Genomic DNA, 15537 nt, shown 5'->3' on the forward strand with positions numbered 1-15537 from the left:
CAGGTTTTCCTATGTGGCCCTGCAAGGTTGTACTGAGTCAACAATACACCAGTGACCTCCAATGGTTCCGGACAGGAAGAGGACCTCTTAGTGCTAAGTGCTGCTGTACACAAAGTAGAGATATGCTCTCTATACAACAGGATCACACAGCTCAACAGACCAGATGAGAGGAGCACTGAAAGATGCAAAGGACCAGTAAGTTGTCATCCTACCCTTCCCAGGGTCATCACACCTCTCATAGCCAGATGCCACCAAAACCCCTTTCTATGGAGATCCCTTCTCCACAACACCCTCAAATAGCACACAGCACTTTTTTTTTTTTTTTTGGACATGGAGGGAAGGGAGAGAATACAGGGCTAAGCTGTTGAAAACAGTGAAAGGACAACAACTACAGGACAAATCCTGCTCCCTGGCAGAAGCATGTGATATACAAAGTCAGCTCCCTGTGCTCATTGCTCTGACAGATTTTTGAAAGCAGCTCTCTTCCTCCATCTCTTAAGCAGTTGCTCCAGGTGACCCAAATACAGCAGGTTTGGATGTGAAAAACGGGGACATCTTGTGGTTCCAAGACAATGGTGACGAGCAGCCAACTGCAGGCAGCTACAGCTGGCATGTACCTTTCACTGATGTGTTCTTCAAGCAGAAGCACTGACAGGTGTGGGAGTTGGTTGTCACCAACAAAAACTCATCGTATGTTGCAAATGAGGTGATATTGGAAGCGACCTGTAGAAAAATGATGAAGTTTATTGCTGTATAGAGTGGAACAGGAAAGCTGCCTTTGGCAGAGGAAAAGGGGATGCAATGAGGGGCAAAAACTTTAGTACCTCAGTATCATTAACAAAAAAACGACACCGATCTGTAAGGCCCAAGATCATCTCCTGTAAATAAAAAGAATGACAAGTATAGGCTATCAGTGTCACAATCTACAGTGTTTCACAACACCGACTAGCACTGGATTGAAGTACCTTACAATTAGGTACTGAGTACCTCATGTGAATTACTTAGAAGGTGGAGAGGAAATCATGCAACATCTATACCAGGAGGGCTTACTTGTCTTTAAACACTTCTGGCTGGAAACCTAGCTTGGTCTACCCTGTACCAGAAGCTGCACAGTAACAAAATAGAAGCAGAAACCATGCTGGATAACTTAGTTTTTTATTCAGCAATGTTTGGTCCAAAATACCAGATGAAAAGCACTAGTACAGAGCCCAGCAAAGCAGCTCTGTACAGCATTCACCTGCATGTGCACTGAAGGAAAGAAATCCTGAAGCTACTAGCAAAATAGCTAGTTGTTCCTTAAGCTGTTGTAACTCTCAAGATACCATCACCAGTCGTAGGAGATCTGCAGTACCTCAATGCAGCCATATTTGCTAATAGGACAAGTTCAGATAAAACAGAGCAAAATGCTGTTTTCAAAAAGAGCAAGGCAGCAACTGCGGGAAATTTTAATTCTGAAATTTCTCGCTCTTCAATTACATTATTCAGTGTATTCATAGAATGGGGAGATTGGGAGGTAAGTGCAAGCCATCGGAAACGCTCTAGAAGCCAAGGAAAGATATGCTCTCAGCTCTGCATAGGGCCTTATGAAGATCGCTGTCAAGAAGTATCACTGGACCCTGGGCAGAGGATCACGGTGCACATTTGACACAGAGAACAACTGAGCTAATCCGCTCACAGTCTTACTTACTTCACCACTGATCCTCGTGATAGAGGTCTGCACACAAGGGCAGGGGAACTGAACAGCACAGCCATTGTTAGTCCGCCAGGGTTCAAGCACTGGAGTAGAAGCCTCTAAAGAGCAAAGAAGATCAAACTGTTTTCCAGCCAAAGATTCAGACTTTACAACCACATGAGACATATCTCAAGAAAACCAGAGCTGGGCATAAGCTACACTGACAGAGAGAAGGAATGCTGACACAAAAGTCCAGGACACAGAAGGTGGTCAGTAGCACCTTTATTCCACTGTGGCACAAGTGCCAAGGACGTGGCAGTCAGTCAGCACTTCTGAAATCACTAAAAGTCATCTTCTTTTCAAATCAAAAAGTCTGAACTATTATTCTCAACAGCATTAACTGCTTTCTGACACAAATTTGGCTCATTTCTGAGAGCAGAGGGAGCATGAAAGGCAGGACCAACTACCAGCAAGAGTCAAACATGTCCCTGAAAGTCAAATCATCTCATTAAACATTCTGAGAAATCTGTAATAACTACACCTCAGACCAGGTACTTTAATAGGACCCAGCTTACCCCAGAGATATTTCAGGATCCGTCTATCAGCAAGCTGCAGAGCTACAGTTTTGGTCACTGGGCTGCAGCACAGGCTGATCACTTCTCCATCTAAAGGCACAGACAACCTGGAGCAAGACACAGAAGACACAGAACATCAGTCACAGGAGATACATTTAACGCCTAGGTGCTGCATTTCTTGTGGCCAGATGGAACGATGCACATCTCCAGCACGGACAGATTCCTTGTTCATGTAAGGATCCTCTGCAGTCTTTTCACACCTATGCCAGCTGACATTGGCACCACAGAGCACCAGCAATTCCAGCCAACAGACACTGCCTAACTGCTAGGCACTGTCTGCATACTTACAGCACTCTGCAGAGCCCACACTTCTTTTGTTCTAAGCTACAGTTCATATGCAAATCAGCCTGTCTTTGCTGTGTGAGTGCTACAGAAAGTGACTCTCAGGATCCCTTTTCCCTTTAGGAAGCAGATTTCTGTATCCCAGCTGGCTTCCTTTTGTGACCTGGTTTTAGTTCAATTGACCACACAAAGCCCAGCAGGTGAGAACAGGGATAACAAGGGCTACCAGTTCCCTTCTGGACCTTGATAATGGTGGGCAAAGGGTAGAATGGAGGAATTCAAGCCCTCTGAGGGCCTGGAATTCAGACAAAGGAACAGAGCTATCCTGTACTGACACAGGCATGCTATCATTCACCCTCTTGTCAGGCTGTGTGTAGGCATTATAACTACAGGCAAGTGCTGACCAATAGGCAGCTTCAAGAGTTGTTTGGTTCTCCTGCAGGAAGAGAGCCAAATTCCCCAACCCACAGCCTCCAGGCTGCATGTCTACTGAAAGACTTAACTCCTTCCAGGCACTGTCCAGAGGTGCACTCAGACTTCAGACTGACAGATCTCTAGTACCTTAAATTCAGGCGCTCTTCTTCAGCCTCAGCCACGTGAGGTACTGCAGTCAGATGGTGAAGGACAGACTGAGCAGCATGTCGACCCTGACCAACCACCAGGAAGCTGTCATCTGGCAGCCAGGTGAGAAATCGGAGCCCTAGAGGATTCATCACTTCACTGTTGTCACTGCTCGCGTCAACTCTGTTGCAAAATAAAGAGAGACTGGGAAGCAAATAGAATTGGATTTCAGTACGCCACCTCACTGGAGAGGTGAAGGTCTTCCCAGGCACAGCCTGGCTGTTCAGACACACAGCACGGCCAGGAGGGTTCCAGTGCACAAACACACAGTCACCCTAAGCATGAATCCTGCCATAGGCTAGGCTGGAGATGAAGGACAAGACCCAGGGAGCACCATTTGTTTTCCCTAGGCAATACTGCTCCCATGCTAACTGTGTATTAGAACAAATGTAGAGCAGGGTGTGGTTTTTTTTACCTTGTCATTGCTCCTGCCATGCAAGCAGCTCTGTTGCTCAGTAGACCTGGGCACTGCAAAGTCACTCCTTTGGCTCTGGGAGCAGGAGCACAAAGTGCAGCACGATTGCCAAAAGCACCAGGCACAGGAAAGGCTATCTCAGTGCTGTCACTGACAGTTGCTCCTCCCACTAGATCCAGATCTCAGTCAAGGGCACTTCTCAAGATAACCTGCCCACTGTGGTGCCCAATCCTTAACACTAGTTGCAGCCACAGTGTCAGCACAATGAAACCAGGTTATCTGACAACCTCTTCAAAATCTTGAGACAAGTGGTCAGAGCTGTGACCTCTAAAACATCCAAGCCAGGTATTACCTTTTTCTCCCCACTACAGCTGTACTAGTTCTATATTACCTGTAGGTTTTATCCAGGTATGGTGTTTCCACAGCTGCTTTAAATCCATTTCCACCTACAGCTCCAAACCTGACAGTGGGGTCATTCATTGTGCTCTGTCCTAGCAAACACGGAACAAAGCAGAGTTTAGAGATCCTGCCAACAGAGTCCCTTCCATCTTTATTCTTATCTAAAAGTACATGCTACAGGAAACTACCAAACAAGTCAGAAAATACCATCCCTACACATGCAGCCAACACTTAATCCTCATTAACATTTAGCCTGGGGAACACAGCTACCTTGTAATGTCACAGTAAAAAACTCAGAGACACCAGCAACAGTCTCTTGTCTCACAGCACGCTGCATATTACATTGTATATAGGACTGCTTTGGGGAGTGCTGTGTGCCTCACGTAGACCCTAGGAAGCTATTCCAGTGTCAATCAGCAACACGCCATCAGAAGAGGTTATACAACATACCAGTTGCTGCACCCTACTCAAGCTGAAGCTAGGCAGGGGAGTATTATCAGCATGAGCACATAGCCAAGCGCTGAACGCTGCCTTCTCACAAAGCCAATGCATCATCAAAATGCTCCTGTGCCACTCAAGCTACTGGAGATGAGAGAACTGACAGTATGTGCTTGCAGCCCAGAAAGCCAACCGTGTCCTGGGCTGCATCAAAAGAGGTGTGACCAGCAGGTTGAGGGAGCTGATCCTGCCCCTCTACTCCGCTCTTGTGAGACCCCACCTGGAGTACTGCATCCAGCTCTGGGGCCCCAGTACAGGAGAAACATGGACCCGTTGGAAGGAGTCCAGAGGAGGCCACAAAGCTGATCAGAGGGCTGGAGCACCTCTCCTATGAGGACAGGCTGAGAGAGTTGGGATTGTTCAGCCTGGAGAAGAGAAGGCTCCGGGGAGATCTAATTGCAGCCTTCCAGTACCTGAAGGGGCCTACAGGAAAGATGGTGAGGGACTGTTTATCAGGGAGTGTAGTGACAGGACAAGGGGTAATGGCTTTAAACTAAAAGAGGGTAGTTTTAGATTGGATATAAGGAAAAAATTTCTGCCCTGTGAGGGTGGTGAGGCACTGGCACAGGTTGCCCAGAGAGGTTGTGGATGCCCCATCCCTGGAAGTGTTTAAGACCAGGTTGGATGGGGCTTTGGGCAACGTGGTCTAGCGGAAGGTGTCCCTGCCCGCAGCAGGGGGGCTGGAACTAGATGATCTTTAAGGTCCCTTCCAACCCAAACCATTCTATGATTCTATGATTCTAACTGAGCTTGAACCCAAGGTGAACCAGACATATCTCACTCCTGACTACAAAAGGCTTGAGTGACCACCACCCTACTAGCTCCTCAGGGTACTGTTCTCAGGGACAGAGGGTTTCCTGTAACGAGATAGTGCAACATGTTCTCACCATATCTGTATGCAGAGATCTTGTTATCAGCATCCAGGACGGCAATGTCTCCACTACGCTTGGGATCTGTGTGAAATGCAACCTGATTAACTGCCTGTTGGAGCTGGAGCTCATAGGTACACATGGGTGGAGGCACCACAGCATGCTGGAATGCTGTTACAAGCACTTTATCTGTGGAAGAGAAGAGAAAAAAATCCAAGCTGTAACCCAGTCCAAATGTTAGAGAGGCTTTTGTTAGGTTCTTTACTGAAAGTAGAAACAATGTTACAGGAAAATACAGTTGCTGTGCCCTTAGCAGTTAGCGCCATTGAACCACTCTGAAACTTCCATCAATTACACAGTTCTCCTCACTAAGAGCTTTGTAGAAACAGCAGTTAACAGAACTACCGTAATCCCATCCAGTCTGCATCCAAAAGGCTACGCCACCTCTTCCAACCCCAGAGCTGCAAAGCAGTCCCACTGCTTACCTCCATCTATGACAGCCACATTTGCCACATGTTGGCTATTCTCCCCCATCCCGCGGTCTGTGGTCCAATGCCAGTCATAGGAGAGGTAATGCCAACCCTGGCAGAGTACGTGCAGTCTGTACGGGTTCTCTCGGTCCCACAGCAGTGACACCAACTGATTTTCCTCCAAGTTACCAAAATGTAGACTTTGCTTCAGGTACCAGTGATAGTTCCCTGTGGTCCACAGCTGAACTATAGAAAAACAAACAGTTACTACAGCTACTACTTGAGACCCATCTCAAACCCTCACCACCTCCACTGCTCTTCTAGGAGTGGGTTAAGTGCAATGAAAATAATAGTTCTAGCCTTCACCCCATGAGCTGTGTCATACAATACCTAGCACAAGAAAACTTAACAACAGACTTTGTGCAAAAAAGTCGATCCTACAATTCTTTGAGCTCCCCTTGTGGGAAGATACCCATGTTTTACGAAGGGCTCACACCTTCAGTGTTCCATTAATGCCATTTCCAGTTACAGCGGTCTGGAAGATGCTTTGAGCTCTGGCTGAACTACCAGTTCTTCCTGACCTGCACAGGGGTCTCAAAACTGTAGGTAAGCCTCCCCGGTGTCTCCTAACTTGCAGAGGAATACCCACTGCTAACCATATTTGCAGGCAAGTGTAAGAGCCTGAGCCTCACACAGCGCTCTCACCATAACTGTTTGGGTTGGAGTTTTCCACCTTCAGGTCTTCCAGCCATATAGCCAGGATTGTAGAATCTGCATTCCAAAGCAGTTCATTAACCTGCAGAAACAAACACGGCTCTGATATTGTTGCTTCTGCGCAGAATGGATATGAAACCAATTGGTTTGCAAGGCCATGAGCTGCTCCTTATTTTCAACAATGTAAGGTGCATGGGTTAATATACTAACATAACCCTCGTGTACTGCAAATCTCCCAACTCATGGAGCAAAGCATCCTGAAACAGAACCTGTCACAGCGGTTCCACACAGCCAAAGAGGCAATACAATCACAAACACGACAGCAATGTTCTTTTTGCTTTCCTTGGCACTGAGGAAGCATCTGCCAAAAGACCTCTCAGCATCCAAAGGCAGAAGTTGAAGTAATGCCCTACCAGTAGCTTTTCACTTCTCTTATTTGGGATAAGTTGAGTATTTCACCTCACTCTTGCAACTGCTGACATGATGAACAGCATTTTTGAAGCATTTGCCTGGTAGAAAGTATACAGGGGTCAGAAGCACCCCGCAGCTACAGTCCCACTTGTGCTTCTCTCTGCACTATGGGCCTACAGAGGGCATTGCATTTTCTCCACAGCTTTCATCATTGTTCTCTTTTCAGGTCACTTTTCCCATTAGAACCAGCACTAAAGTGTTAAGTTAAAAACTTCCTCCTAGAATCTGGATAAGATCTAGTCCTTCTCTCCATTACACTGTAATCAAAGAAGCCCAGACACAGCACTTACTTTGACCTGCCCTTTCTGGAACGGGAGGGTGAACTCCCCATGAAGAAGTCCATTCTTCTCCAAGAAAACCACATCATGTCTGTTGGGTTTTTCTTGCGTGGATGCTATCAGGTTTCCAGAGGGCCTTAAAAAAGAGCCAAATGAAAAGTGGTTGCTCACATAATCACTAGCTGTCATTTTAAACACCAATCATCCTGCATTTTCTCCAGAGACAAGAAGAAAAGGGCAACAGAGGATGTGTTTTCCTCAGCGCTGTTCAGAATAAGTCATAGGTCCAGCACAGACATTTTCCAGGGCTCATGACGTCCTCAGGTAAGCAAGTAAATGTCAGCACTGGCAAAGGGACCTGTAATATTCCTATTTATACAGTTGAGTTCAAAACCACTTGACGTTGAGACTGTGCAGAGAATCTATCCCTTCTTCCCACATGTAATGAGGTATTAGGCTTTTCAAGGTTTAAAGGGCTACTCTTCCTCATGCTGGATCAGAAGGAAGCTTTCTTCAAGTTTTGGTGTGTTGGGTTTTGGGAAAAATAAACACAGGATAAATGAAATTGATGCTGATCAAAGACTGTGACCAGGGAATAAAAAAATGCATGCAGACTGCTTTGCTACTCACTTCCAGGATAGTGCTTGTTCTAATCCTGAGATAGGCTCACTTGTTGACTGCAGCACAAGCTCTCTGTTCCATACTCGGACCTTCCGAGCACCTACAGGTTGAGACAGCAATGAGACAAAGGTGTAAGAAAGCACCGGGAAGAGACTTTTCTAATTTTATGAGGCTAGGAGAGCAAATTTTGATGCATGTGACTAAAAGGAGATTTCTCTTGTACACCTTAGAGGGTAAGAACTTACTCTGTCTCAGGCAGTTCTCCCACAGTAACTGAGTGACTCTAAAGGAACTGAATAGGAATGTCAGTCTGATACAGCTCAGTCATAGCCATTTCCCTCTCCAGCTTTCACCACAGAAATGTTAAAATCTTCCTATAAATGCAAGATACTCTCTGATCAGAGGTACTGAAGGCAAAAAGCCAAACTAGCGGAAAAGCAGTGCGGTTTGGAGCAGTTCAATATGTTGACCAATGCATTTAAACTATTCAGTAACATTTATCATGGAAGCCATCCATTACAGTCTTAAAAGAAATGTATGTACTCATCACCTCTTTTGCTTTAGGGCAAAACCTAGGGAAAAGTATTACCAGTGTTTAAACAAAAGTGTGCAAGGCCAAACTGCTAATATGAGGGACAGCAGGTATGGCAACCCAAACGGATTCACTTGTTTGGCACTGAGAGCCCATCAGAGATTGCTTAGAGCTTGAGCGGTGATTTAACATTAGTGAAAGCAGTTCAGATACTAACTACTCAGAAGAAACCTCTCCTAGCTTCTCACTGGACCAAAAACCAAACCGCAAAGAAAGTGTTCAAAAGATTGTGTCTATAAAATGCCTCTGAGAACAACAAAAGAGAGAAAAGATCAATTAACTAGCTCAACTCAACCTTGCTTTAAGTGGCCAAGAGACCACGAACAGCAGCCAGTTCTTGCCTTGCCTAGTTTCTGCTTAAGAAGCCTCTTACACATGTTGGTATTTCAAAGAAGTTTAGTCCCATACCTGTTTCTGGACAGACAGCACTCACTGCAACAAACTGCCCATCTCCCCTCCACGTCACTCGAGGCTTGCCATCATCCCAGGCTGAAGTAGGTGACACTTCCTGAAGTCACACAAAAGAAAGTTGCACCAAAGCTTAGAAAGGCAACTGCTGTCTTTGTCTGAACAGACTGTGTTGCTAAGCCAGCTCTTTCAAGAACCTTGGCATGAAATCAATCCATTAAAAAATCTTAAGGCTGCAAAATTAAAAATTCATTGCTCAGAATGTTATTTTAGGAAATACTAGAATTAAAACTGTCTATAAATTCAATGCGCTCCTCCTGCCAGCACATATATCTGTTTATTCACATGCTATCTTTCCACTCTACAGGGGTCTCTGCTTATAGACCAGCTGTGCATAAGCTGAACACAAGGGTGAATCAGGGTTTGCTCATGATTGATGCCTGGAGTCACAACCCCTTGGAAGGAGAAAGACAAGAAAGGCATGCCATCCAGGCAGTCTGCATGGCAGACAGAAGCTGGGATGACAAGTAGTGTTCTTCAAGGCAAATAGGTTCTTTGCAGAACAATGCTGGAAAAAAAAAGCCCCTCAACAGAATACACATAAAGAGGGAGCTGTTCAAAGGTTTAACTTTGTCAAACTGGGATTATTTTCCCAGATACAGCCAAGCCTTGTCCTGTCCCTCCTAACAGTAAAGCTGGAATGGGCCACATTTCATGTCTCTGCGCTCTAGCCTGCCAGGTTTCAGGAGTACAGTTTTAATTTTGAAACTTAAACACAAGAAGAAAAATACAGCAGTGGAGTGTTTTTAGCTACCTGACTTTTCACCAAATAAAAAGTAGAGAAAACAAGACCCAAACAAGGAAGTGCCAGACAAAGGAGCAAAAAGCTAAAATGTACAGGTAAATGGAGCTGCCTCACATGACTGGCGATGCTCAGTAGCCCAAATCTTTCTACTCTTGCCTTCTGGGAGTTCAAACTACTGTTATTTTTGCTCCTATCAGTGAAAATGTATGCTATTTCTCTTGTTCATATGAACACTTCAGTATATAGCACACATAAAGCAAAATCAGTCATGCTGATTTAAGGGTGGCTTTACCTCTGCAGGTACTAGTGCTTGCAAATCTTGCTTTGAGCTCTGTACGAACAGTCCTAAGTACTCCCAGCTGCTATCTTGAATTAGGAGGAGGATAAAAATGCTGGATTTCAGATCACAGAAACAGAAGAAACCTATGAAGACAACTACCAGAAAGGTGGTAGCAAACTGGCACCACAGGAATAACTGAAACTCTCTTTATACATGTTTTCTCAGAAAAGCATGCACCTAACATAAAAGAACGAGTATAATACCGTCTGTTTGCGATGCGCTGCCTGTTTTCCCTCAGATCCATGGAACTGTGTCTCCTTTTTACCCCAGCCAAGAGCAACAAACTTTCCTGAAGAAGAAAAAATCATTGTAGTGGAAGATTTGAGATTTACAGCACTACTCCGCAGTGTGGTAAACACAACCACAGCTCCAAGCCACTCACACCTTCCATCCAAGTTTAATTCTAAAAACCTGCAGAAAATTTACATAGCCCAGAAAGTTCTCTAGTACAGGGAACTTACTTGAATTTATGCTGGCAAGTAAAATATTGGCATTTCCCTTCATCTGCCCAGCAGCATTACAGTCTAAAATATCTCCTGGGGCCCAATAAGTGCTCAGCTCCATGTCTTTACTTTCTACACGCTTACAACACACCAATGACATCAGTTCGAACAACTTCATTTCAGTGCACCTCTTACCCTCTCCAAACTCATCTTGGTGGATTTGCTTCTCAGTAATTGGTTCAAAATCCTTTGTCATCATGATGAGTGTTTGCTCTCCTGGAAGGTAGACATTAAATACAGTATTGGTAACAGTATGTCCATCAAATAAAAACTCAATGGTCTCCTATATTGTCCTATTGTCTTGTCATGAAGTTGAATATAGAAATATTTCTAATGGTATTATGATACTAAAGAGAACATATCCTTCAAATCAGAAAATCTCAAACTGGAACAGAAGAACACTTTCAAGCTGAGGTTGAGGGAGGTGATTCTCCCCCTCTACTCTGTTCTCGTGAAACCCCACCTGGAGTACTGCGTCCAGCTCTGGGGTCTCCAGTACAAGAAAGACATGGAGCTGTTGCACCAAATCCAGAGGAAGGCCATGAAGATGATCATGGTGCTGGAGCACCTCTCCTGTGAAGACAGGCTGAGAGAGTTGGGATTGTTCAGCCTGGAGAAGAGAAGGCTCCAGGGAGACCTTATGGCAGCCTTCCAGCACCTGAAGGGGCCTACAGGAAAGCTGGTGAGGGACTGTTTACAAGGGCATTGAGTGATAGGACAAGGGGTAATGACTTTAAACTAAAAGGGGATAGATTTAGATTGCATATAAGAAATTCTTTACTGTGAGGGTGGTGAGGCACTGGCACAGGTTGCCCAGAGAGGTTGTGGATGCCCCATCCCTGGAAGTGTTCAAGGCCAGGTTGGATGGGGCTTTGGGCAATGTGGTCTAGTGGAGGGTGTCCCTGCCCATGGCAAGGGGGCTGGGACTAGATGGTCTTTGAGGTCCCTTCCAACTCAAACCATTCTATGATCCTATGATAAGGCTCTCTTCAAAAACAAGCTTCCTGGTCTAACCTTAAAGTTCTTTCCACATTCAAAATAAGTACCTGGCACTCTTATCTTGATTCTAATAAGGCTTTTGACACTGTCTCCCATAACATCATCACAGGGAAACTCACAAAGGATGGGGTAGATAAAAGGAGAGTGAAGTAGACTGAAAACCAGCTGAATTGTCAAACTCAAAAGCTTGCTATCAGTGGTAAAAAGTCCAGCTTGAGGTCAGTCACCAGTGGTGTGCCCCTGGAAACTAGGGCCAACATTTAACATCTTCATTAATGACTTGGAAGATGGGACCCTCACAAGATTATAGAAGACACAAAACTGGGAGGAGTAGCAAGTACAGCAGAAGGTTGTGCTGCTGTCCACAGAGGCCTTGTCACGTAGGTGAGATGGGCTGTCAAGAACCTCATAAAGCTCAACAAGGGAAAAAGCTGTGTCCTGCACCTGGAAAATAATAATCTCAGGCACTAGGACAGACTGGGAGCCAAGTGGCTGGAGAGCAGCTTGGGAGAAAAATGACCCATGTTTCCTGAGGGACACAAAGTTGAACATCAGCCAGCAGTATGCCCCTGCTGCATAGGTGGCAAACAGCATCCTAGGCTGCATTAGGAGTGTTGCCAGCAGGTTGAGGGAGGTGATTCTTCTCCTTTACTCAGTGCTAGTGAGACTCATGTGGAATGCTGGCTCCAGTTTTGGGGTCCCTAGCACAAGACAGACAAGGACATACTGGAATGGGTCCAGCAAAGAATCACACAGATGATTAAGGGCTTGGAGAATGTGTCACATGAGGGGAGGCTGAGAGAAGTCAGACTACTCTGGAGAGAAGGCTCAGGGGGAATCTCATCGGTGTGTATAAATATCTAATGTGGGAGGTGGAGTACAGTAAAGAAGAGAGAACCAGACTGTTAGTGGTGCCAAGTGACAGCACAAGAGGCAATGGGCACAAACAAAATACAGCAAATTCCATTAAAACATAAGAAAATTATTTTTTACTGTGAGGGTGGTCACAGACAGGAACAGGGTGCCCACAAAGGTTGTGGTGTCTCCATCTTTGGAGATATCCAAAACCTGACTGGGCACAGTTCCCAACAATTTGCTCCAGGTAACCTGCTTTGAGCAAGGGGTTGAAACAGGTGATCTCCAGAGCTCCCTTTCAACCTCAAGCATTCTGTGATTCTGTTTTGCTTGAGGCTAACTTTATTTTCTAGGTGTGACACATCTGTAGCTAAGTTGAGCCTGTGACACATACATTTCCTACCGAAGCACAAGAAGCAGTTTTTGTTACTAAGAAATCAAATCGGGGTATAAAGCACGAGTCTTTATGTTTTAGAGACAAGATCAAATATACTTCCTTGGAAGATGTGAAAGACTAATTACCATTCTACAAAACTCAGCTTTTTGGGTCTTAACAGCTTCTCCCTGGATCAGCAAAGCACCTCATGGATCATGAAAGTAAATCTAATATATAGGATCAGGTGGGTTTTTTTCTCAAAGTCTTTAAGTCTTAGTCCCAATTTCATAACTTTGTATTTTGCTTCTTCCATTTTAAACTTAACTGTGTTTTAACTTTTGGTCATAGTGAGTTTCACTCCTAAAGGCAGAAAGCTTACAGGCTGTTACTGATACCTGTTGCAAGCAAAACAAGCTCTTGGTCAGGACTCCAGCTCATGGTACTCAGACCGCTGTCCACACTTCCAACACATTCCACCTGCAAGACCAAAATAAGATCACAGAAGTGCAGGAACACCAGTGCAGCACCATCCCAGCACAAAAACGATCAGTCACCAAGGGAGGGAAATCCTCTCCTACTTAGAAAAGTCACAGGTCTTACTTCAGCTTTTGTGTTGAATGAAACAAAAGAAACATTTCTAAACAAAGATAGTTCCAGAATGTTTATATATGAGAACCCAGAAAATTTAGAGATTAGCATTTTCTTTATTCTGCAACTCTCAGTCTTATGTCACCACATATAGTGTTAATACTAGTATTGCCTGCTTGGGTCTGTGGTTACATTGGTAAACATAATGAAACGAACACAAAACACAGACATAACGGTTCTTACCTACAGAATTCCAACAGGCAGTTACAGGACACTATGTCCATTAAAACTCTGATCAGCTTGTGAACGCTGAACTTGATAATTGTATATAGCTGCACTAACTTCAAAATTTATGAAAAACTGGGACAGTTTTACAGGACTATCATGAGTATGTAATAGCAATAGCAGCAGGCAGAGAACTGCTGTCCCATTAGCCTGATTTGCAAAAGGCATGGAGCAGAACAATTGTGATAAACAGCAAGATAATGCCATTCAAGGAATTAAGCTTGGGTGTCAATCTTTTCACATAAACAAAGTGGGACTAGGCACCGGTGGACAGAGTAACCATCACCCACATGCAAAAGATTTCAGCACAAGCAGAGTAACCTTCAAGACTTCTTTCTTGGTGCCTAGACCGCACCAAAAGAACATAACTTTAAAATTGAGAAAGTAATCCAAAAAGCCTTGAAATAAAGGACCTGAAGTTAAACCTCAACTCTGAACCATAGATCAGTGCAAGAAAAGTCTCATGAATCACATCTTTTGTTAATCTCTATTCCCTTACGACATGTTTTAAGTTGCAATACCGGACATCTTTTTCAGATACAACTGATTGTATATTTAAGTGGTATCTGCAAATCAAACCCAAACAAGAACCAAAACAGGTGAGCTGCAAATAACCACAATCTGACAGTTAACCCAGACAGACCACTGTCATGTCATGCCTACCTACACCTGCATTGTTGGGCTGGTATTGTGGGAGCTGATGCAGATTTCAGAGGGTGCTGCTGTGCTGTTTAAGTGTCTTGCTGAAGATTTTACAAATCTGACACTGAGGAAGGAGCAGAAAGCAAGTATCTCAGTTCCTGCCATATTTACTCAGCTAAGATACTTTTGTTTCCCTTTAGTGTTTTCTAGGGCTTTTTTATTCCAAATGTTCTTCAAATCACAACACACATCACTTTCTCCTCTCTTCAGTTAAGTCATGTCAGCATGATGTTCCACATTGACTGGTAATAATAAAAAGGTAGCTACACTTTATTCTGTACCTAGTCTCAGCAATCTCTCTGTAAGACTACTCAGTCGATCTTGTGCTGCTGGGTGTGTACCAACAACCCCCTGAGCAAATATACAGGACTAGGCCTGTGGACAGGCAAGCCACTGTTTCAATTCCAGTTCTTTTATGGACTGTATATTCTGTCCTTAATCCTGCTCAAGGATCCCACAAAAATCAGCTCATCTGCCAGAAAAGGGAGACTAACCACACCTCAGTACATAATAAACACAAAACTGCCCCCTGAAGAAATTGTGACCTTTTCCTTTGAAATTGTTGTGTCTTTCCTGCCATGTTACCTGCTTTGTGCTGAGATTGCACAGCAGGATGTCTCCAGCTGCTGTAGCAACACACACGCACTCCTGTTCTGGAAGATCTTCGATACCCACGATGCAGCCACTTCCATCCTCGGGCATGAAACCGTCCGCAGTCAAGGAAACTTCTCTTGTCACCTTGACATAGAGAAGCCAATGACTTATTAGGTACACATCACCTCACTGGGATTTTTGCAGAAATGACAGAGTAACACCCATGGCATATTTCATCCTATTGTAATTACACAAAGCATTACACAACCGAAGTATGTGAGTGGCACCAGAAAACAGCCAATATTCAAGTACTTATCTTCACTCATGCATAGGAAACTGTGAAGGTCCTTGATGTTAAAAGTGCTAGACAGACAACAAGAAAACTCACATAAGGGAGCAAATAATAGATGGCAATACTACAACTTCCAATTTGTCTTGCTAATCATCTTTCGACCCCCTCTTCATACTTCTCCACATAGCGTCAACATTAAGAGGTGAATGGGTAGCTGCTTTAAGTGTCCCAATACTTTTAAGGGGGCATTCAG

At 44.5% G+C, this 15537-nt stretch overlaps 1 protein-coding gene across 2 annotated transcripts in view; it reads right to left on the reverse strand.

Moving 5' to 3' along the window:
- The window catches only part of ELP1 (elongator acetyltransferase complex subunit 1), a 33810-nt gene that overhangs the window by 16996 nt on the left and 1277 nt on the right, over positions 1-15537 (reverse strand). For both annotated transcript variants that reach the window (XM_054811149.1, XM_054811147.1), the window contains exons 2-17: positions 14984-15136; positions 13219-13300; positions 10729-10809; positions 10294-10379; positions 8946-9045; positions 7955-8045; positions 7337-7460; positions 6567-6657; positions 5877-6107; positions 5410-5580; positions 4017-4116; positions 3151-3333; positions 2248-2354; positions 1688-1791; positions 825-878; positions 618-723 (exon numbers count right to left, since the gene is read on the reverse strand). In XM_054811149.1, the coding sequence (XP_054667124.1) occupies positions 618-723; positions 825-878; positions 1688-1791; positions 2248-2354; positions 3151-3333; positions 4017-4116; positions 5410-5580; positions 5877-6107; positions 6567-6657; positions 7337-7460; positions 7955-8045; positions 8946-9045; positions 10294-10379; positions 10729-10809; positions 13219-13300; positions 14984-15136 (1864 nt within the window). The remainder of the gene's footprint in view (positions 1-617; positions 724-824; positions 879-1687; positions 1792-2247; positions 2355-3150; positions 3334-4016; positions 4117-5409; positions 5581-5876; positions 6108-6566; positions 6658-7336; positions 7461-7954; positions 8046-8945; positions 9046-10293; positions 10380-10728; positions 10810-13218; positions 13301-14983; positions 15137-15537) is intronic.

This window comes from Grus americana, chromosome Z (assembly GCF_028858705.1).
Source record: "Grus americana isolate bGruAme1 chromosome Z, bGruAme1.mat, whole genome shotgun sequence".
In the NCBI taxonomy this organism is placed as follows: Eukaryota; Metazoa; Chordata; class Aves; order Gruiformes; family Gruidae; genus Grus; species Grus americana.